Source organism: Trifolium pratense, linkage group LG4, assembly GCF_020283565.1.
Source record: "Trifolium pratense cultivar HEN17-A07 linkage group LG4, ARS_RC_1.1, whole genome shotgun sequence".
Taxonomy (NCBI): domain Eukaryota; kingdom Viridiplantae; phylum Streptophyta; class Magnoliopsida; order Fabales; family Fabaceae; genus Trifolium; species Trifolium pratense.
The window spans coordinates 31,811,186-31,834,075 of NC_060062.1; the positions used below are offsets into that span (position 1 = coordinate 31,811,186).

Here is a 22,890-nt window from a genome sequence, read left to right on the forward strand (position 1 = left end):
TTTATTTTGTCAAATAATATGTACTTAATTAATATAATTATATATGTTGGATATTTTTTAGATTCTCATAATTAGCCGTTACTTAACTAGCAATTGAAAAATGTTCTTCATTTTTATTTTGTCAAAAAAATATATGGACATAATTGATATAACTTTTTAAGAGTATTTGCATATAAAAAAAACTATATTTAATTGATATAAGTATAACATTTTAAGAGTAATTGATATAACCTTTTAAGACTTAATCGGGCACATATACGAACTATATATTTTTTTGTAACGAAAAAAAGAAAACAACTTCACTATATTTAATTAGCCATTAAAGATTAGCCGTTATAAAAATTAGTCGTTATTCAAACTAGCCGTTATTCAAACAAGCCGTTGGTCAATGTAAGACTCGTAATCTTAGTTCAGGCTAGAACGAGAGTTAGTATCTTTTTGTGTCTTTAATCATAATATTTGTGTATCGGTAAAATCGGAGATGTTGCTGAGATTGTGCTTGTGCGTTATTTTAATATCTGAAAAATTGGCACAATGATTTTATGAGCTTTGAATGGTTATAGAAATGTTCCTTGTCAGAATTTTGAAAAGGGTTCTGCTAACATGTGCCCTAAGGGCACATTTTAAGGTGTATTAAATTAACTAATATCTCATTTAATATACTTCAAAAATAGCAATAACCAACTTTATTAATTAAAAGATATAGTTCATTATATTTATTATCCATTTAAAAAAATTGCATAGGCAAAATATGATACTTGTCAAATATGATAATTAACTATATTTTTTTTGCTACAAAGCTTTTTTTTTTTGTCAAACTTTTTTTTTAAGTTGAAAACAAAATTAAATTATACTAGTAAGTATTATAAAATTCTAAAACATATTAGCAATTTAAAACCTAAAATTGTACTAACAATCGTTACCATTACAACATAATACTATAATATTCGGTCTTGTTCACCGAGAAAAAACAAAAAACACAAGTTAGCATAAATCAAGTATATTTCCAGAGTACATATAAGCCTGATTGTTAACAAACAAAAACAAAAATTGTAATCATATAATTATGGTCGTATAATCAGGCACATCATCATAAATCAAATTTGGCAGCATATAATATTTTTGTCTTTCCAATTCTTTTAAATAGGTAATAAATATAGTGGACCATATCTTTTAATTAATAAAGTTGATTATTACTATTTTTAAAGTAAATTAAATGAAATATTAGTTAATTAAATGCACCTTAAAATATGCCCTTGGGGCACATGTTAGCATTTGCCTTTTGAAAATAGTTTTCTTTGGATTTTTGAGAAAACGGGAAAGATATACCCGCTGCTTAAAATTTTACATACTCTGATTGCCGTCAAAATTTAAATAGAAGTTTTATATATCGACTGTAATGAGAATTTGATTTCATTATATTTTTCCAAGCTAAGGAGCAAAATTTTTTTCGGAATAATATTTATTCGTAAGTTTGTGAATTGTTTTAATTAAGTGATTTACAGTATATTTTTTCTGTCTGTGGGCGAATTGCGACTCATTTGAGAGCGAACGAGGGGACTGAGCGAGCTAGTCGGAATATGATCATGATAATATCTATATATTTTTGGTGATATTATTATTTTAAGTTTGTGAGTAAAGCTTTGAATGGCTAGGATTTAATCTTGAGACTTTACACTATTTGATCCAAGGGCCTAAAATGATTCATGTTATCTTTAAATAGAGAAGTCATGAGACCTTTCCAACCTTCCTTTTTCCTCTCACGTGAAACTCTCTCTTTTTCTCTACATCACCAAATATTTTCTCTTAAGTGTTAGAAAGAACAAAGAGAGATTTAAGATATATTGAGTGAGATTTTGATCAAAGTTCCAAGACAGAAAGTGTAGATCACAACTTGGTGAAGCTTTTGGTATGAGCAAAGTGGTAAGAAAAATCTCCCTCCCTGTTTTATCCCTCTTGGCCGTGAGGCCCTATTTTCCTAGAGTAGTGAGACTATCTCTTTTCCTTTATTAATAGTATATAGTTAATGGTAGATCCAAAAGAAAAATTGTGATTGGAGTTGTTTGATTTTATGCTCAAAAATATTTTGTTAAGTTTTAATTTTCTTGCTCATTTCCTTTGAGAATATTGTTGTGAGTTTATGTGATTATATATTCAAAAGAAAATTTTGATTTTGAGCACTTTGAAATTTTAGAGATTTTGTGAAAAATGTCGAAATGTCATTTTTATTTGATGAACATTTTTATATTGAGTAGATCTATCAATGTATCGGTTTAGTTTTTTTTCGAAAAATGAGTTTTGGTGTGATTTCCAATTCTGGCCGAAATTTAAAAGGGTGTTTAGGTCATTCTAAAATTGATAACTTGTCCTAAAAAGTAAACCATTAGATCCTCCTTTTTGAAACGATGAAATGGACATATGGTTTGCAATGATCGGATAAGGAATGACTGATTTACGGTCATTTTAAATCGTAATTGTTTTACCGTTGTTTGAACTTGAAGTATAGCAGTAGTAGAAAAAAATAGAGATTATTTTTCTATGAAAAAGGGAAATGTTTGGAAAATCAATTGGTGAATTGAAATGAAAATTCTTTTATCGAGAATTGTGTTTTAAAAGGCTTAAACATTTGTGAACTTGTTTTATTTTGAAGAAAAGTGTAGAACTTGGTTGAAAAGATATTGTTTTTGAAAAAGTTTTAAAATAGTGGAGTTTTATTTAATGACGTTTTTGTGATGCAAACTATTTTATTAAAGTTTTAATGTTTTCAAATAGTTGTTTTGAAAACCATTTGAGCCTAGTTAGTTGTGAGGAAACAACCGTAGGTCTTGATCCATTATTAGCCAAGCTAGGGCTTAATTGAGTGACCAATTAGAATGTGGTATTAACTTAATTAACTTGAATGATTAAGGGTTAAGAGGATTAGCCGGATTTGGGACTTTTTCGAGAGAGACAGATTTGCTCGCATAGCGTAAGTTGATTGTGTTGGAAGCTTGCTGAGGTAAGGGCACCTTCATTTCTTTACTTTACCGGTTAATGGCATGCTTGGATGCTTTGTTTGTGATGTGTTTTTTAGTGCTTGGCATGTATATGTTATGTATTATAGGGATGAGAACTTGTTTAAAATACATGCGTATGTTTTACATATGATTTGCGAATATATGTATTAACACGGATCGTGATTACATATGTGTATGTATGTGTATTTTTGCATGAGCATGTATGGAACGTGTATTTCAGATGGAGACTACATGGGTGTTTGTCTGTGTGACTTCACCGGGGATTTTTCTGTGTGACTTCCCTATATACGCTAAAATAGAGAATATGCTCATGCATTTCATAGTTGCGTGTAGGGGTGTGGATTTCATGTGTGGGCCCACCTAAGCACCGAGTGTTTGTCTGTGTGACTTCACCTAATCCTGCGGGATTTTTATTGAGTTGGTGTTTGTCTGTGTGATTTTACCTGCCCTGCGGGGTCTAGTAGGTGCGACAGCCAGTGATTGGTGTCCACTTGAAACCTACGACTCTCTATAGAGAGGTTAAATTCCGGAATTCATACATGTGACGATCAGTGATTGGTGTCACACTCATATACAGTCTGCATCGATAGGCTACTTGTGCATTTTATATTATGTTGGTTGATAATAAAATGCTAAGTGTTTAATTGTTTTCCATGTATTGTATATTTGGTATTTGCATATTTGGCTATATGTTATTTTTAGTTGGCGACCCTTACAATGATACATGAACGGGCTCCTCCCACCCTAGTCGATGGAGACTTGTTCCACATTGAGAAGCGGCGAGGCTTGAAGTTGTCTGCGGGTCTTTGTCACCCAGTCATCTTCAGTTAAAGTTTAAAGATCAGCTTAGGGGTTGTTGTTTAAGAGTCTCGTTTACTCTTTATTGTTCTCTGAATTTATTTTTGAATTGATTGTGATTATATTCATTTGAATAAATGTTGTCACTATGTTTCTTTGGACATAGTGGTTGTGTTATACTTGTATACTTTTGTTCGAGAAAACAATTTATAAAAGATGCATTGCATTCCGACCGTGATTTTGAAAAGGTTTACTATGATTTATTTTAAGGATGATCGTGATTTACTTTTGGGCTTAGAAAATTTGGGCTGTTACAGTCACACTAGCTGTTATTCCAAATATTTCTATAAATAAGTTTAACATGCAATGTATGAACTATATTGGGCACCTACATGAACTATATTTTTTTTGTAACGAAAAAAAGAAAAAACTTCACTATATTTAGTTAGCCATTAAAGATTAACCGTTATAAAAACTAGGCGTTAGTCAAACTAGTTGTTGGTCAAACTAGCCGTTATTCAAACTAGCCGTTGGTGAAACTAGCCGTTATTCAAACTAGCCGTTCGTCAAACTAACTGTTATTCAAACTAGCTGTTATTTCAAATATTTCTATAAATAACCTTAACATGCAATGTATGAACTATATTGGGCACACATATGAACTATATTTTTTTGTAACGAAAACAATGAAAACAACTCACTATATTTAATTAACCATTAAAAACTAGCCGTTATAAAAACTAGCAATTAGTCAAACTAGTCGTTGGTCAAACTAGCCGTTATTCAAATTAGCTGTTATTCCAAATATCTCTATAAATAACTTTCACATGCAATGTATGGCAATTTGGTGTTTTTTATTTGAAAGTATGGCATTTAAATAATAATAAAAAAAAACCTAAAGAGGGTGCCACTTATAACTATCCCTAATTGTAAATGAAACCAAAAACCCAAACGAGTGTCTTTGCCCGTTGAAGAGTGCAATTGATATTTGCAGAGACGACGAAACCACGAACGAAGCACGTAGTTGAAGTGGAACCACCAGATCTCTTCTCTCCATTTCCGTTATTTGTACCTTCTTCTTCTTCGATCTCATCTCTCCTTAAGCTAGGGTTCGTTATCTCTCTGTCTTCAATCCATCTAGCATTTGATTGCGATTTCGATGTAACGATTTACCTTTTGTTTGATTTCTACAGGGAGAAGATTATGGTTCTATTTTCTTCATCAATAGTCAATTAATCAATTCATTTACACTAGATCATCCAACAATGAGGTTTAATCATTTATTGCATCTTATGTTATCTTCTAATTCACAAGTCGATGATTGATTTCAATTTTGAGTATTTTAATTGAATTTGCATTTATCAACGTTTTTTTTGTTTGTGATAAGATATGGTATAGTGAAAATCTCAAGAAAATGAAATCAAAATCTACTTTGAAATCTTATGAATATTCATCCAACATAAACCTCGTGTGCTTAGTTCTTATACTTGTTAGTGTTTAAAATCTTGAAAGAAGTGTATGTTTATTTTTGGATGAGCAAAATTGATTTCGAGTGAATTGATTCTAACTAAAATTGAGTTTCCAAGGGGGCACAAAGTCTATATTCAAAAGTGGTCCATCTCGCATTCTTGGTTAGCACATTCCCGAATGGCTTTTGCATGGCTTTTAACGTTTGCATGAGAAGGTTCAATAACATTCACCTTAATGGGACCCCCTACCACTCACCATCCTTCCTAAAGCGGAAAGTACCAAAGTGTTTGAAACTGGTTCGCCATGAAATCTAGATGGAGCTTCGTTGTTGGTATGAAATTTTTTTTGAAAATTTTTATTTCTACTAACCGTTTTAATCATAATTGTTTTTCATTTTTTAAATGTCTTTTTTTGTTGTAAATGAATGAAAAAATGCATATTTTATCACCTCTAGTGCGGCCTCGTGAATTTAACATAATTCGTTATTGCAAACAAGTTGATATTTGTGTATGGGTGATAACCAATGTGTCATTTGATTCTTCTCGACCAAACACATTACACATCACCTCTTTCTCTCTCTTGGAAACATCCTTCTGGATGAATAATTCATGAAATGCCTAACAAGTCTTGTAAGGTTAGTAGTTACATGCATATTTGTGAAACATAGTAAACAATGATGAAGTAATTATTCTGCATCCCGAAACATAGTAACTGACAATGTATCAAAATTAATGTCTAAAAATATTCTTATTGATTTACATATTTACGTTTAAATTTTAGATGTATTTGATTTGATACTTAACATAAGATATCCCTATATTCTTATATTCATCTTATGTTGAATATCAAGTACATCTAAAGTTTAAACGTAAATATGTAAATAAATATGAATATTTTTAGAGATTAATTTTGATGCAATTGTCGGTTATTATGTTTCAGGATGCAGAATAGTTTGATCATTCTTTACCATGTTTCACAAATACGCATGTAAATACTAACCAGACAACACTTGTTAGGCATTTAATGAATTATACATACAAAAAGATGTTTTCAAGAGAGAGATAGAGGTGGTGTGTTTGGTCAAGAAAAATCAAATGACACATCGTTTATCACCCATACACCAACATCAACTTGTTTGCAATAGAGAATTATGTTAAATTCGCAAGGCCACACTAGAGGTGATAGCATATGCATTTCTTCATTCATCTGTGACAAAAAATACATTTCAAAATTGAAAATCAATTATGATTAAAAAGGTTAGCATAAATCAAAATATTTAAAAATATTATTATACCGACAACAAAGCTCCATCTTGATTTTCTGGCGAACCAGTTTCAATCACTTTGGTAGTTTCCGATTTAGTAATAATTGTTGGGAACAATCTATCCATTTGTCCGATAAAAATGAATTATATATCATTTGTTTACAAGTAGATGTATTTCTTCACTAAAATTAATTAAAGAGTCCATACTAAAATAAATAAGTTAGATAGGTAAATTTAGAGGGGGAAAAAGCAACAGCGAAATTCGTGAATAATTTTATTTCTTCCGTAACAATTTTCATTTTTTCTAATATAATTGCATGCTTACCGAGTCGAGAAACATTTCAACCAATTTCATGCCATCAAGCCCAACAATTCCTGAATACTTTGAAGATTTCTCATAAACATTATCACCTAATGTGATTGTTCTTGCGAAAAACTTGATAATAACGTTCATGATCAAGAGTGTATCTCCCATCTTGGTGAGTATTTGAAAAGTTGATCCAGAAGGTTGATTATAACTCTCACAAGCCTTACCAATTCTTGCATAGAAAGAATGCATGTTGAGACATAATTATCTTTTCTTCATCGTAATTTTGTGCTATCAATTCACTAACATACTTTCGCTCATTGTTAGATTACTAAGACCATGAACATGACTTGATCTCTCATGAACCACTAGTGGATTTCCATGTTCATTGTTTCTTGAAATTTCTTGTATAGAATTAAGAGCATGCTCAAACATAGGTCGAGATGTTTTTCTATACATATACATGAAACTTGTAAGAAGCCTAGAAATTTCCTCATATTGAAACTGAAAATTGATTTATAAATATGTGATTATGAATAGGTAAAAATTGAATAAACTAATGCAACTGAAAGCTTAGAGTTTCAAGAGCCAATCTTCGTGTTTTCTTTGAATCTAGGTATGAGAGTAGGTTTCATAATCGTGAGTGATACGAGAAAGGGGAGAATGTCGATTTCTCCGTACCCGAACTTTCTCCACCCCATTTTCGTTTTACTTTGGATAGATTTTCTTAAAGGAAATTGATTATTATGTTCATAACATGTTTGATATACTCTTGGTATGATGTATGAACGAATTTCATAAGTAAAAACGTAAATTGTAGATGTTTGATCTAAGAACATTATGGTATGTTTTGAAGTAGATCTTTTATGTTTATGTATGTGTAGTAGACATGAAAACAAACTTATTTAGGATTTATAACATGTAAAATGGGGTTTTTGGGTCAAATAAATGAGTTTTGGACCATTTTTCGTATGAACATGAAGAACACCAGATCTGTCACGCGCGGCGTAGCCTTTCACGCCCCTAGCGTGACCATTTTCCAGTTATCACGAGCGGCGTGATCTTCTTCACGCCCGACGTAATACTTCTAGGAATTTGGCTGGTCATCACGCGCGGCGTGATTCTTTTCACGTGCGGCGTAATAAATTCTGTTGGCTATCACGCGTGGCGTGATCATTGCCACACATGGCGTAGCCTTGTGTTACGCGCGGCGTGAACCCTTTCACGCCCCCGGCGTAGTTCAATTTAGACTATGTTGACTTTTGGTTGACCGTTGACTTTTGACATTTTGACAGTTTATGCACCCGGGAACTATTTTACTTGATTTTTTGCGTAGATTCTGATTCCAAAGTTAGTTTTTGGAGATAATAAATGCTTAATATGATTTAATTGTATTATTGGCATTGTGTGTGGATTACTTATTGAATGAAGTATGATAAATGAAGGTTATTAAGATGATTGATTTATCTTAATGATGAAAACTGTTGGATAGTGTTCCACATTGTAAATGAAGAGCTAAAATGCTAATTAATTGTGAGTGAATTCATGAATCAACATACATGCATTCGTGAGTTAAATAAGATATTGGATATTCTAATAAAGAAGTATATCGGATTATACTTATCCGATAAAGAAGGATATTAGAGGTGAGATACTCTAATAAAGAAGATGGTACCACATACATTAGAGATGTCTAGGATGACATTCATGAAGTTGAAGCATTATAATTGCATTAGGATATGTGTGCATTATGTGATAAGTGGTATGTGACACATATTTTGCTAAGTGTAATAATTGTTAATTGATGATTTGGTATTCGATTATATATGCTTAAAACTTATAATTGAATGATGGATGTTGATGTGTATTTATAGTTATGAATATGCATCTATTGAGAAGGAGTGTTTAAGTATCATTCTACTTACACTTATATTTTGATTATGTGATCTAACTCTCATGCTTTGTGTTATGTGCTGGACCGTTAGGGGTTCAAATACTCAGGTTGAGGATCCGGCTCAGAGTTAGAGGTGTTGCTTGTGCTTAGTGTAGCACACTTTTTGGTGAGGAGTTTAGCTTAGACTACTCCTTTAGATATTTGTATATCTTTTTTATGGGTTGTATAGAATTGCTCTGATTAGGTGTAATACCGTGTGGGGTTATTCACTTGAATTGTATTTAAGCCCGTGATGGCATATTTGACCTTGTTAATCCTTACTTTTGTTGTAAACATAATAGGGGGCTGCTAATTTAGACCCAGTTGGGTCTAAATTAGCAAGGTGCACCTTTTGAGTTGGACAAAAATACCCATTTTTTAATTTTTTGGAAGAATAGAGCAACAGGGGCATTTCTGTAATTTTACGCAACAGTACACGCACCCCCCACTTCTTTTTCCCCCCCCAGGACACGTGGCAGCGTGTTAGTGGCCAAAAGCAGCGCGCGTGCATCACACGCACCGACAGACGCGCGTGGTAGTTGCTTGATGACGCGGAGAGAGAAATTTCTGAAAAAGGCAGGCCACGTGTCATGATCTGATTGGCTGCGTTAATTTTTTTCCATTTTATACTTTAAACTCGATTATTTCGTCGTAAATTAATTTTTTATTTTTTAATTTTTATACCAAAATTCATAATTTTTTTTTCTCTACAAATAGAGACTTGGTTTGTTTGATTTGGACACCGAAAAAAAAACGCAATTTTTCACTACTTTAAACTCGATTATTTCGTCGTAAATTAATTTTTTATTTTTTATTTTTTATACCAAAATTCATAATTTTTTTTTCTCTACAAATAGAGACTTGGTTCGTTTGATTTGGACACAGAAAAAAAAAACCCAATTTTTCACTACCTTAATCTCATCAAATAACTAATAATCAACTTACTGAAACCATTTTACCAGCAAAATGGTTTCAGTTTACAACTCTCTGAAACCATTCTACCAGATAAATGGTTTCAGAAGCAAACACAATTAATAAATTACTCACTGAAACCATTCTACCAGTAAAATGGTTTCAGAATACAACTATGTGCAACCATTCTACAAGCTAAATGGTTTCAGAAGCAAATAACTAATAATCAACTTACTGAAACCATTCTACCAGCAAAATGGTTTCAGATTACAACTCTCTGAAACCATTGTACCAGATAAATGGTTTCAGAAGCAAACACAATTAATAAATTACTCACTGAAACCATTCTACCAGTAAAATGGTTTCAGAATACAACTATGTGCAACCATTCTACAAGCTAAATGGTTTCAGAAGCAAATAACTAATAATCAACTTACTGAAACCATTCTACCAGCAAAATGGTTTCAGATTACAACTCTCTGAAACCATTCTACCAGATAAATGGTTTCAGAAGCAAACACAATTAATAAATTACTCACTGAAACCATTCTACCAGTAAAATGGTTTCAGAATACAACTATGTGCAACCATTCTACAAGCTAAATGGTTTCAGAAGCAAATAACTAGTAATCAACTTACTGAAACCATTCTACCAGCAAAATGGTTTCAGATTACAACTCTCTGAAACCATTCTACCATATAAATGGTTTCAGAAGGATTTCGGTGTCCAAATCAAACGAACCAAGTCTCTATTTGTAGGAAAAAAAAAAATTATGAATTTTGGTATAAAAAATAAAAAATAAAAAATTAATTTACGACGAAATAATCGAGTTTAAAGTAGTGAAAAATTGCGGTTTTTTTTCGGTGTCCAAATCAAACGAACCAAGTCTCTATTTGTAGAGAAAAAAAAATTATGAATTTTGGTATAAAAAATAAAAAATAAAAAATTAATTTACGACGAAATAATCGAGTTTAAAGTAGTGAAAAATTGCGTTTTGTTTTCGGTGTCCAAATCAAACGAACCAAGTCTCTATTTGTAGAGAAAAAAAAAATTATGAATTTTGGTATAAAAAATAAAAAATAAAAAATTAATTTACGACGAAATAATCGAGTTTAAAGTATAAAATGAAAAAAATCACGCAGACCCATTCATATGCTGACACGTGGCTGCCTTTTTCAAAAGCAAAATTTTCTCTCTCCAGCATATAATCTAGTGTGGCGCAGACAAGATGATCTGATAGATCAGGATGATCTGGGCTGTCTGATTGATCAGACAGTCTTAATGAGATCACATCTTGGCTGTCTGATGGAAATCAACGGTCTGTAACCATGGTCCTTCCGTACGCGCGCGACACTGGATCCACGTCTATTAATTGTTTAAGAATGTGGGGCGCGTGGTGTTATTTTTTTTTTATGTAAAATTACAGAAATGCCCCTGTTGCTCTATTCTTTCAAAAATTAAAAGAATGGGTATTTTGGTCCAACTCAAAAGGTGCACCTTGCTAACTTAGACCTAACTAGGGTCTAAGTTAGAAAACCCCAACATAATATCCTTGTTGTTGATATGGCATAGAGCCTTAGGATATTATGTGAACAATATGGTTATTGTATGATATGCACAATGAACTATATTTGGTTTTAAATTTCCGCTGTGCTAGCATGATGTGTGTGTGCTATGCTTTTGTATTTAATCGTGACGCCTTAATTTCTTAAGTGTTTTATTTATTTATATTCAATAAATACGCGTTAAGGGATTTGGGTGTTACAAGATTCACTCAAATAAAATCGTTGATGCATTCCAAAAAATATTGAACATATTTTTGGACTGAATAAAATAAACAAACCGCCTTAGGTAACTTGCAGTGGAAGGCACGTCTTGGCTTGTTAGATAAGCACGAAATTATATCTGAAACAAATCTCCCAAAGATATGATATAAATAAATAGGCGTGCTTCAGGTCAGCATTAATACTATATACTCACATGCTACAGCATCCTGTGTAGCATGCTGGCTAGAACTTGTTTTTGCAAAATGCAGCCAACATACAAAAACCCAACAATCTCCCCCTTTGGCAAATTTTGGTTAAAACAATATTTGATAGATAAGCATCTTGGTCTTCTATCTTCAATGTGCAACTCTTGTCTTTAATATGTTGACCTTCACACATGTTGTGCATTCATAATTAAGCATGTAAAAGTTACCCATATTGCTATGACTGTGACCCAAATCACCCATATTTCTATGATTGTGATCCTAAGCATAAAAGCCATCCATATTTCTATGATTATGACTAAGCACGATGAATCATCCATATTTCTATGGTTATAAGATTATGATCATGCCCTATGCTACAAGCTTAAATGCTTTTTGAAGTTCTTACATGCACATCACCCAGAGCAGAAAGTAAATTTTTCTCCCCCTCAAAACATGCATATCACCATACACACATACAAATGCTATATCAACTGCTATAGCATTCTTCATCACATCAAGCACATACTTCATATAAGAAATATATTACTCCCCCTTTTTAGCCATAAATTCTGATAAATAAAGTCAGTACCATAGAATAGGAGCAAAATACATTGTACCACAGAGTATCAGATTATAGAAAACCATAGAGTACATATTACAGACCAGGTGCACACGCAGGTACAATGAATATCAGGGAAAAGCCCACACAAATAACCAGAGACCAGAAGCAACGAAAAGGGAACATCTGAGCTTTCATCCATAATACCATCTTCAACAATTTATATACTTCTTTCACTTCAACACAAACACTTATCTTTGAAAGAAAGTAAAAACTTTGTAAACACTACTTCAAAAGAAATCTTCAAATGAATACAGTGCACAAGCACGATCAAAATATTTCACCAAAAACAATAGAGGCATGCAGCAGCGGAATTAAACACATCTAGCCTCACAAAGCTTACCAAAACTGAGAGAAATAAACTTTCAAAGTGGATTCAAGATAGGAGAAATAAACTCTTTCAGTCAGCATAAACAGTCTTCAGAAAAACCTTCGAGGAAAAATAGATTCCCACTTCACACGAACATACATACCAGACTGATCACTCAACATCTGGCTGGACATTAATCAAGGAGAAAAGCACATATCAAGCATAATCATATTTACTACAACTCCCCCTGAACACAGACATGCAAATCATCAGAGCAGAAAAACAAATTCTACTCCCCACAGTACATGCATAAATCTTAGCAGATCAACACATAACAGAGAAACACCACTACTACAACCACTGCATACATCAGATGCTAGAGCAACGGTCACCACATTATGCACAGAAATCACAAAGCACATTAACTGAGAGAAATAAACTCTCACAGAAGAACCACACAGGGAGAGATAAAATACCACATCCTGAGAAAAATAAATTCTCACATAAAACAAATCATGATGTCTAGATTCATAGCAGAACACATCCACAAACACCAAGCACATACACTTGCAGACTACTAATCATAGCATAAGTTGCAAGATCATCAACAGGCTAGCTATATTTGCTACTCCCCCTCAATAGCAGATCAGAGAACAATTACTCCCCCTGAGTACATCAAGTTCATGCATATCACAATGAGCACAAGATATCAGAACCAACTTTCTTACCCCCTTGAAATATGCATATATAAGAACACAAGTATACAAGCAACACTTTCTTCTCCTTCCTGATATCCTTCTTCCTTGTCCATAGTGCCAGAAAGTATCTTCCCTAGAGCTCACCCAGATATAGAACATGATGCCTGCTCTAATACCAATTGAAATTCCAGCAGGCTAGAGGAAAGATGTTGCGAAAGATGCTACAGCATCTCGTACCAGTACAGAACACAATAGACAAGTTAAAATTAAATTAAGTGCAAGAAGATAAATAAGACAGATCGTTTGTTAACCCAGTTCGGTGCAACGTCACCTAATCTAGGGGATACCAATCCAGGAATGAATCCATTGTAATAGTTCTAGTTCAAAGCCCTCGACTAACACCCGGTACTTGACTTATCTCCTAGACACTACCCGTCCCAATTCCTTCTAATCACAACCTGTGATGTCGAATTCAATAACCAACGATGGAGACACCCTCCTATGAAACTAATACCTAGCCAACACCCTTGACTAAGTTCATAATTTGGAGTTGCTTACAAGCTTCCTCCAAGTACAATACTCAACTCATTACCTACAGGTTTCTGAGTGAGGACATGGTGACAATCTCACAACCCGAGTGGTTCACTTACACCAACTCTCCTAGAGAGTGGCTCAAAGAAACGAAACCCTAAAGACTACATCTTAGATGAACAATGGCTTCGGTGCTTAAAATAGGTTATGTACCTTTCTTTAAATAGACAAAGCTTCGTGGATTTGGGCTTTAAAGCTACTTCTTCTCCAAGAAACTTTTAGTGGATATATTTCAAAATTAAATCTTCCACAAATATTTTTGCATCAAATATTTTTGTTGTCCATAAATATTTTTTTTTTGTAACAACCTCCTTGAAGCACATAAATATATTTCCATCAAATATATTTGACAGCTGGAAAAGCGATGGCCAGCTCACAAATATTTTATTCAAATAATTCTTCAAGAAAAGAATCACTAAAAAAAAATAGTTGATGCATTCCAAAAATATTGAACATATATTTTTGGACTGAATAAAATAAACAAACCGCCTTAGGTAACTTGCAGTAGAAGACACATCTTGGCTTGTTAGATAAACACGAAATTATATTTGAAACAAATCTCCCAAAGATATGATATAAAAAAATAGGCGCGCTTCTGGTTAACATTAATGTTGTGCTCACATGCTACAACATCCTATGTAGTATGCTAGCTAGAACTTATTTTTGCAAAATGCAGCCAACATACAAAAACCCAACACATCCAATGACTAGGTTTAATAATTACTTTATCTTATGTTATCTTCTAAGTCATAATTCGATGATTGATTTGAATTTTGAGTATTTTAATTGAATTTGCATTTATGAACGTTTTTTGTTTGTGATAAGATATGGTATAGTGAAAATCTTAAGAAAATGAAATCAAAATCTACTTTGAAATCTTACGAATAATCATCCAACATAAAATTTGTGTGCTTAGTTCTTATACTTTTGGAAGAAGTGTATGTTTGGTTTGTGATGAGCAAAATTGATAATCATCCAACATAAAATTTGTGTGCTTAGTTCTTATACTTTTGGAAGAAGTGTATGTTTGGTTTGTGATGAGCAAAATTGATTTTGAGTGAATTGATTTTGACAAAAATTAAGTTTTTCAGAAGGGCGCATTGTCTATGTCCGGAACTGGTCCATCCTGCATTCTTAATTAGCACATTCCCGAATGACTTCTGCATAGCTTTTTGCATGAGAAAGTTCAATAACATTCACCTTAGTGGACCCCCCATCACGCACCATCTTTCTTTTGTCAAGGTAATGTGATTTAAGTTTAAATACATTCATTTGAAAGTGAATTGAACAATAAATTTAATTGTAAAATCAATTATAGAATTTGAAGTAGACACGTGGAAGTAGAAAACATTCTCGATACTAGACCATTTCGGGCGGCCTAGACCATTTCGGGCCGGCTCAGTTGGGCTTCGGGCTTCATCGGACCGGGCTAAAAAATTCCGGATGAAAAACAGTCTCGAAAAAGTATGGCCCGAGCCCAGCGCTATACGAGCTTTCGGGCTAGCCCGTATTTTTTTAAAAAAAATTCCAATAAAAAATTGAAATGGCAAAAAAAATAAAAAAGTTTGTTGTTTAGAAAAAGTTTCGGGATATATATATATATATATATATATATATATATATATATATATATATATATATATATATATATATATATATATATATATATATATATATATATATATATATATATATATAATCAATAATTCTTACACAAATTGAATTATTTTTACTCATCCGCTACATACAAGTTTCTCGCGCGTTGACGGTGGTGCTGCAAGTGCACATAATCGCTACCAAGTAATAAAGTGATAAGTTATCGTTCTCCACAGAGATTGTGCTAAGGTTACTAGTTTCGCTTAGGAATATAGATAGTTGCCTTCGCTTTGTGTATTTAAGAAGGTATCTTTGCGGGTACTTTAGTAAATTGCAGGAAATAAATGCGGAAAATAAATGAATGGAAAGTAAAAGGTGTGTGTGTGACCACACGGGGTGGTTAAGTGTGGTCGGATCCCTCCCTTACTCCTGTTTGGTGGCTTAAATATTTCCCTCTTTAAGGATTTAGACTCTTGAAAATAGGTTTGAAGCAATATATGTTCTTATTTCTATTACAAGCTTTTACAGAGCCTAGTTAAAGGTTACCTTATCTTTATTTAGACACCCTGATCCAGAACTCCACTTTTTCGTTTAAACTTTGGTCTCATCGCCCTAGGGACCCCTAAATTATAAGCCGTCACGTGTGCCTAAAACTAGTCACCTACCCACAGGCATACTCTGCAAGGTAGAAATTAACGTTCTTTCCAATCCTATACTAAGACGGCAGATACTGAATTTAATGGTCTCCTATAGGCCCTAATATGTCATCCTTCGGTCGGGATTACTGGCTTCGTTTCCTATGCGATATCCACTAGGTCCTTAGATTTTTTTCTAATGTGATCAATATTAAAATAACTAAAACCAGACAACAAAAGAGTTTGAATAAAAATAACTAAAATTCATAATAATATAAATATTACAACCAAGCATTCGTAAGAGAGTTTCTCGACTCCACCTAACCTAGGAAAAATAAATTACAAAAAGCAGAACGAAAAGAACCTTGTTGACCTTGGAGTTCCTTGCCTCCTCCTTAGAGTTCTCCTAACTCTCTTGTGAATATTCAATGCTCTGAATATTGTGGGATGATTAATTGTGAAGGAGGAAGACTCTATTTATAGTTTTACAGCTCGGTTTGGGCTTTTTCTGCGCCTCCATCGCACCCATCGTGGCCATGTTGGTGTGTAATTTTGCATCATCGTGGCCAGGATGGATCCTATCGTGGTACGATGGAAGATTTACTCGGGATTTTCTGCCTATTTTTCAAGTCATCATCGTGCCACGATGAAAAGCCATCGTGCCACAATGGTAAAGATTTTCAGCAGATTTTCTTCAATTTTATCAGTCTTCTCATCGCGCCACGCCCAGACTCATCGTGGGTATGATGGTGCGCTTCTTTATTCCATTTTTGCCATTTTTTTATGCTTTTTCCACTTTTCTTGCTTCTGGTCCTTGTGTCTTCACTTTTCCTGATATTTCCTTGCTTTTGGTCTTTATTTACTATAGAAACTACTCTAATCTACTACTAAAAACGTCATATAATTGGCTGTCATCACGCGCCCTAGTTTAGTCCTCCATTACCTACAAATTTCTCTCGCGCCCTATTTTTAGTCATCCACTAACTCTTCGAGTTTCTTGCGCGCCTTATTTTTACCCATTGGCTACTTACGAGTTTCTCGCGTGCCTTATTTTTACTCATCTGCTACTTATGAGTTTCTCGCGCACTCCATTTTTACTCATCCGCTACCTACAAATTTTTCGCGCGCCCTAGTTTTATTCATGCACTACTTAAGTAGCAAAAATGAGAAATATTACGAAAAAACACCGTCCGCTACTTAAGTAGCGGATATATTTGAGAAACTCGTAGGGCGACAAAAGAAACTCTTTTAATACAAACTAAGTTCAAATCATCCAAAACAAGTTACTTATATTTATTTTAAAAATATTATTATAATTTATTCGGGTTTGCGGGCCCCCCTTGACCCATTCAGGCTAGCCCATATTTTAATCGAACTTTAACGGACCAGGCTAAAAAGCCCATGAATAATTCGGGCTAGAACTTTTAAGGCCCAATCCAGGGAAAATATCGGGCTTGGCAGACCGACCCATTCGGGCTAGCCCATTTTAACGGCTCTACTCCATACACACCACATATTTAGAGATTTTGTTGGTAAATTTTTTTTTTTTTTTTGTCAATTGGTAACTATACTTTATATGGAGATGAAAGCTATATTAAGGAGCTGCAAAGAATATGTCATAGATCTTTTAATTTTTATGCTGAAACTATACGTGCTGAAGAATCTATAGGATGATAATCGCACATTATCCTCTTAATTACTCATCCAAATATTCCTATATTTATGTATTTGCAGCCTTTCCTATTTTTTTCTTGTGAAGAGCCTAGTTATGAAACTAATACATAAGTGTTGAATTGAACTTGCACTCCAGTATATCAAATGTCTCTGTTGTTGGTTACTATCTGAACTATACTTGCACGGCTTTATTTTTTCAATTTTATATTTAGCTAAACCAATTAATATTATATGTAGTGATCCAAAAAGCATAATAACAGCTACTCTAATATCCGGTGTTATTAAAACTAATTTTAGCCCAAATTATACATCCCTAACTTATTTATCCTTAGAAATATAATTTTAGCCAGATTCTTATATTGAGATCAATCACCATTAAATAACAAACCATTAAATAACAGAAGTCGGATTCTTATATTGAGATTAATCACCATTAAATAACAACATGAAAACTTCATCCTTATAACATAGTAATCAAAAATAAATTCATAAAATTCAATGAAAAACATCACAAAAGTCAAGCAAACTTACCACCATACAAAGAAAAACCAAACAACAACCACTTGTCCATAAGAAATATTAAGATACTGTCTTAACCATGAAATGATAAAACAAAATGAACAATGGACCGGGAAATGGATGAAAGGAGAAAGTAATTAGGCCCAATAAGTCCAAAAGTAACAAAACCCAATCAAAGTGATCCATGAACACTCAGTAGGCTAGACAGCGAGACAACATGACGTGGCGAGATGAAGTGACGTGGCACCAACAGGTTTTGGACACTGGGTCGCGCCCAAAATATCTTCTTCTCCCCAAACTATCAACTGCTTAGCTTCACGTGGAAGAAATCATCACTCCCATAACCTCCATAGCTTGGGGGACGAAGGAAAGGATAACCACCCCTATTCTTGCACTGGTTCGCCGGAGAAGACGGTGGTGGCCGAAGTTTCAAGAGATCAAACTTGGAGAAGAAGGAATTTGCAGCCAATAAATAGCTTCACATATTCATCGTAAGTAACAACACATTTTTTATCAGTCCATTTTTTTATAAACTTATGTAATTTTATTCTCACATTATTAATAATATAAACCCCTTTGAGTGCTCACCAGAACATTTTGGCGTCCACCGTGGGGCTGAGGTAAAAACGTTTTTCCTAGTCTACCACATCGATCTAGACTAAAAGACGAACATCTCCACATGGTTGGAGATCATAGCAATCATGATAACTCTAATGCTGCAACTCTGCAAGCCGCCGTCCACGAAATTCGACGTTTGCAAACCCAGATGGCGGCCTTCGAGGCAGAGAGAGCAGCAGAGCGTGAGAGAGCAAGAAAAGCTTCAGAGGAGGAAGAAGGAGAAGGTGTTGTTGATTCTCAGCCATTGGCGCAACACCTATGGGACACCTAGAAGGAATCAAGGTCCCTCACCTTCCTTCCTTAGATGGAAAAACAGACCCATTAGAATACCTAATGGCGGTAGGCACGCAAACTGCCATTAAAGCATTTAAAGTGCAAATTGCTGTCTGGAACATTCAAAGACGCAGCGTTACGCTGGTACATGAATCTTCCAAAAAATTCTATTGAAAGTTATGCTGACTTCCACAAGAAATTCATCCATCAATTTGCTGGATCAAAACATGTGAAAGTCACATCAACTAGCCTTTTTTCAATTCGCTAAAGCCACGCAGAGTCATTGTGTGATTACTTAGCTAGATTCAGCGAAGCCACCATAAAGGTTTCGAATCCTAACCAAGAAATGTTTGTAGCGGCTTTTCCCAACGGGCTAAGGGCGGGACACTTCAATGAATCCCTGGCCCAAAAGCCTGCATCTTCAATGCAAGAAATTAACAAGAGATTCGAATGTTATATCAAGGGAGAAGAAAGTAACACAGAAAAGAGGCAGAGAGATGCCAAGGAAAAAGAGTACGTTAGCTGTAACGGAAAGGCTCCTGGCCATCACGACAGAGGTATAGGGGCCTTATTACCAACCACCAAGGCGCGAAGTCAAAGACTATCCCGCCTTCAGGGAATACACGCCTTTGAATAAAGCCAAAGTGCATGTATTGAAGGAAATTCTTACCACCGGTTTAGCCCATCTTCCACCCTCTAGGGAGAGGGGCGCTTTGTGGGACCTGACGGCGATGGTTGGTGCGCCTATCACCATTGTAGGGGGCACTCGACAGAGAAGTGCTTTCATCTAAGAGATCTTATCGAGGAGTTAATTAAAAGCTGTCACTTGAGAAAGTTTATCGAGGATGCAGCACAAGGGCGAATCGTAGTGCCAAAAGTTCCTAGGCGAGAACAACGGGATCCGCCTGATGGCAGAGAAGAACCTCCCAAAGCGAGAGTCTCCGTTAACACCATTGCCGGAGAATTTTCAGGAGGAGGCGAGTCAAATTATTCTAGGAAAGAGTATGTTTGACGCGCCATCTCTGAAACATTCCTCATCAGACACCCACCTTTCCCAACCATTCCCGATTTGTCTTTCACGGCGGAGGACGATTAAGGAATAGCGCCACATGATGACGACCCTCTGGTTATACAAGTCCAGATCCTAAATTGTGATGTAAAAAGGGTCTTGATAGATTCCGGAATTTCTGTCGATATCATGTATTAAGAAGCCTTTAAGGCCATGCAATTAACAGAGGAACATTTACAACCATATGTGGGAACTTTGGTTGGATTCTCCGGAGAACAAGTGGATGTGATGGGATATACTTCATTGCTCACCACTTTCGGAGATAAGGATAACGCTAAGACCTTCAAGGTCCGTTATTTAGTGGTCAAAACCCCATTCACCTCTTATAAAATCGTTATTGGAAGGCCAGCATTCAACGACTTAGGCGCTGTCATGTCAACGTTGTATCTGGCGATAAAGTATAACCCATACAATGGGGGAGTGGGGACTGTTAGAGGCGATCAGTTATTAGCCAAACAATGTTATGAGTCCAGCTTGAAAATAAGGCATAGGACTTCCAACTCAGGTTCCACGCCCAATCAGAAGCAAGCCCCAAGACAGTGTGGCATAAATGTGATAGAAAATGCAGACATGGATCCTAGGGAGGAATTTCAAGACAGAAGAGTAAGCCCTATCGAAGAGTTAGAGCAGGTTCAGATTGGCGAGGAGCCTCACCAAACAATCAACTTGGGAACAACTTTTTTGCACTCAGAAAGAGAGAAAATAATGAAGATCCTGAAAAAGAATGTGGATCTTTTTGCATGGAAACCCTCTGACATGCCGGGGATAGATGAAAATGTTATCACACATAAGTTGTCAATATCGCCCAGCATAAAGTCAGTGTCGCAGAGGAAAAGGAAGGCAGGAGAAGAAAGGCGAGTCGTGATAGTGGAGGAGGTAGCAAAGCTAAAAGAAGCGGGTTTCATCGAAGAGATAAAATATCTATCTTGGTTGGCGAACGTGGTCATGGTAAAGAAAGCTAACGAGGAGTGGAGAATGTGCGTGGACTTCACGTATCTAAAGAAGACGTGCCCAAAAGACCCATACCCGTTGCTCAACATTGACAGGCTAATAGATGGCGCTTCGGGGTGCAAGATGCTAAGCTTCATGGATGCTTATTCAGGTTACAACATTTGCAAATTAGAATGAACCCCTTGGACGCCCCTCATACAACCTTCATGTCCAACACTTGCAATTACTACTATAATGTCATGCCATTTGGATTGAAAAATGCAGGAGCGACATACCAAAGATTAATGGATAGAGTTTTCGATGAGCAAATAGGGAAAATGTTAAACTCGGTTAGAAAATACAACATGAGGTTGAACCCTGCAAAATGTTACTTTGGTGTTCAAGCTGGAAAGTTCTTAGGTTTCATGCTTACCAACAGAGGGATAGAAGCGAATCCTGAGAAATGTCAAGCTATAATTGATATGAGAAGCCCTTCTTATGTGAAGGAAGTGCAACAATTAACAGGAAGGATAACAGCTTTGTCCAGATTTTTGTCGTGTACAGGCGAGAAGGCTTTCCCCTTCTTCACATATTTGAAGAAAAGTGAGAGATTTTCATGGACTCCTCAGTGTGAAAAAGCATTCAAGCAGCTGAAGGAATTTCTGGTGTCACTTCCAATCCTGACACGCCTAATACCAGGCAATACTCTTTACCTTTATCTAGCAGTTTCTGATAGAGCCTTAAGCTCAGTTTTAGTTCAAGAAGTAGAGGGTGAAGAGAAGCCCATTTATTTTGTTAGTAGAACCCTAAGAGGAGCAGAAGCGAGGTATCAAAGGATAGAAAGATTATCCTTAGCAATAGTAGTTACGGCCAGAAAACTAAGGCAATATTTTCAAATTCATAAGGTCGTAGTTAGGGCGGACTATCCTATAAAGAACGTCCTCAGAAATCCAGACTTGGCAGGAAGAATGGTGGCATGGTCTGTAGAATTGTCAGAATTTGACCTCACATTTTCTCCAAGAGGAGCCATTAAATCACAAATGTTAGCTGATTTTGTCTTAGAAATGTCCCCTCCACCAGCGGCGGAAAAAACCTCGCCATGGACTTTATCGGTGGACGGAGCCTCAAACATAAGAGGCAGTGGGGCAAGTGTAGTACTAGAGGGACCAGATGACGTAATGATCGAACAATCGTTACGTTTCGCCTTTAAAGCCAGCAACAACCAAGCTAAATACGAGGCGTTAATTGCTAGAATGAAATTGGCAAAAGCAATGGAGGTAAAGGACTTAAGAGCCATGAGTGATTCCCAGCTGGTTACAAACCAAGTTTCAGGGAAATTTCAAACCAAAGAATCACAATTGATTAAGTACTTAGAAGGAGTCCAAAGTTTAGCCAAACATTTTAATTCCTTTGAGTTGGTTTATGTCCCCCGAGAGCAAAACACAAGAGTTGATTTCCTGTCCAAATTGGAAAGCACAAAGTGACCAGGAAGCCACAAAACTGTTATTCAAGAAACTATTTCAACCCCTAGCATTGATATAGCAGCAGTTGTGATGGTGATAGAGAAGGAAGATTAGAGGTCACCAATAATCCGCTATTTACAGAGAGATGAATTACCTAGCGAAAAAGAAAAGGCTTTCAAAATAAGAAAGATGGCGGCTTGGTATTACATGGTTGGAGACAA

The 22,890-nt window shown here is 35.2% G+C and overlaps 1 protein-coding gene across 1 annotated transcript; it reads left to right on the plus strand.

Moving 5' to 3' along the window:
* Positions 1–20,429: 20,429 nt before the first annotated feature.
* On the plus strand, positions 20,430–22,690 carry LOC123922484. The gene is made up of 2 exons (XM_045975200.1): positions 20,430–21,378; positions 21,492–22,690. The coding sequence occupies exons 1-2, from the start codon at positions 20,430–20,432 to the stop codon at positions 22,688–22,690; spliced, it is 2,148 nt and encodes a 715-aa protein (XP_045831156.1).
* Positions 22,691–22,890: the final 200 nt, after the last annotated feature.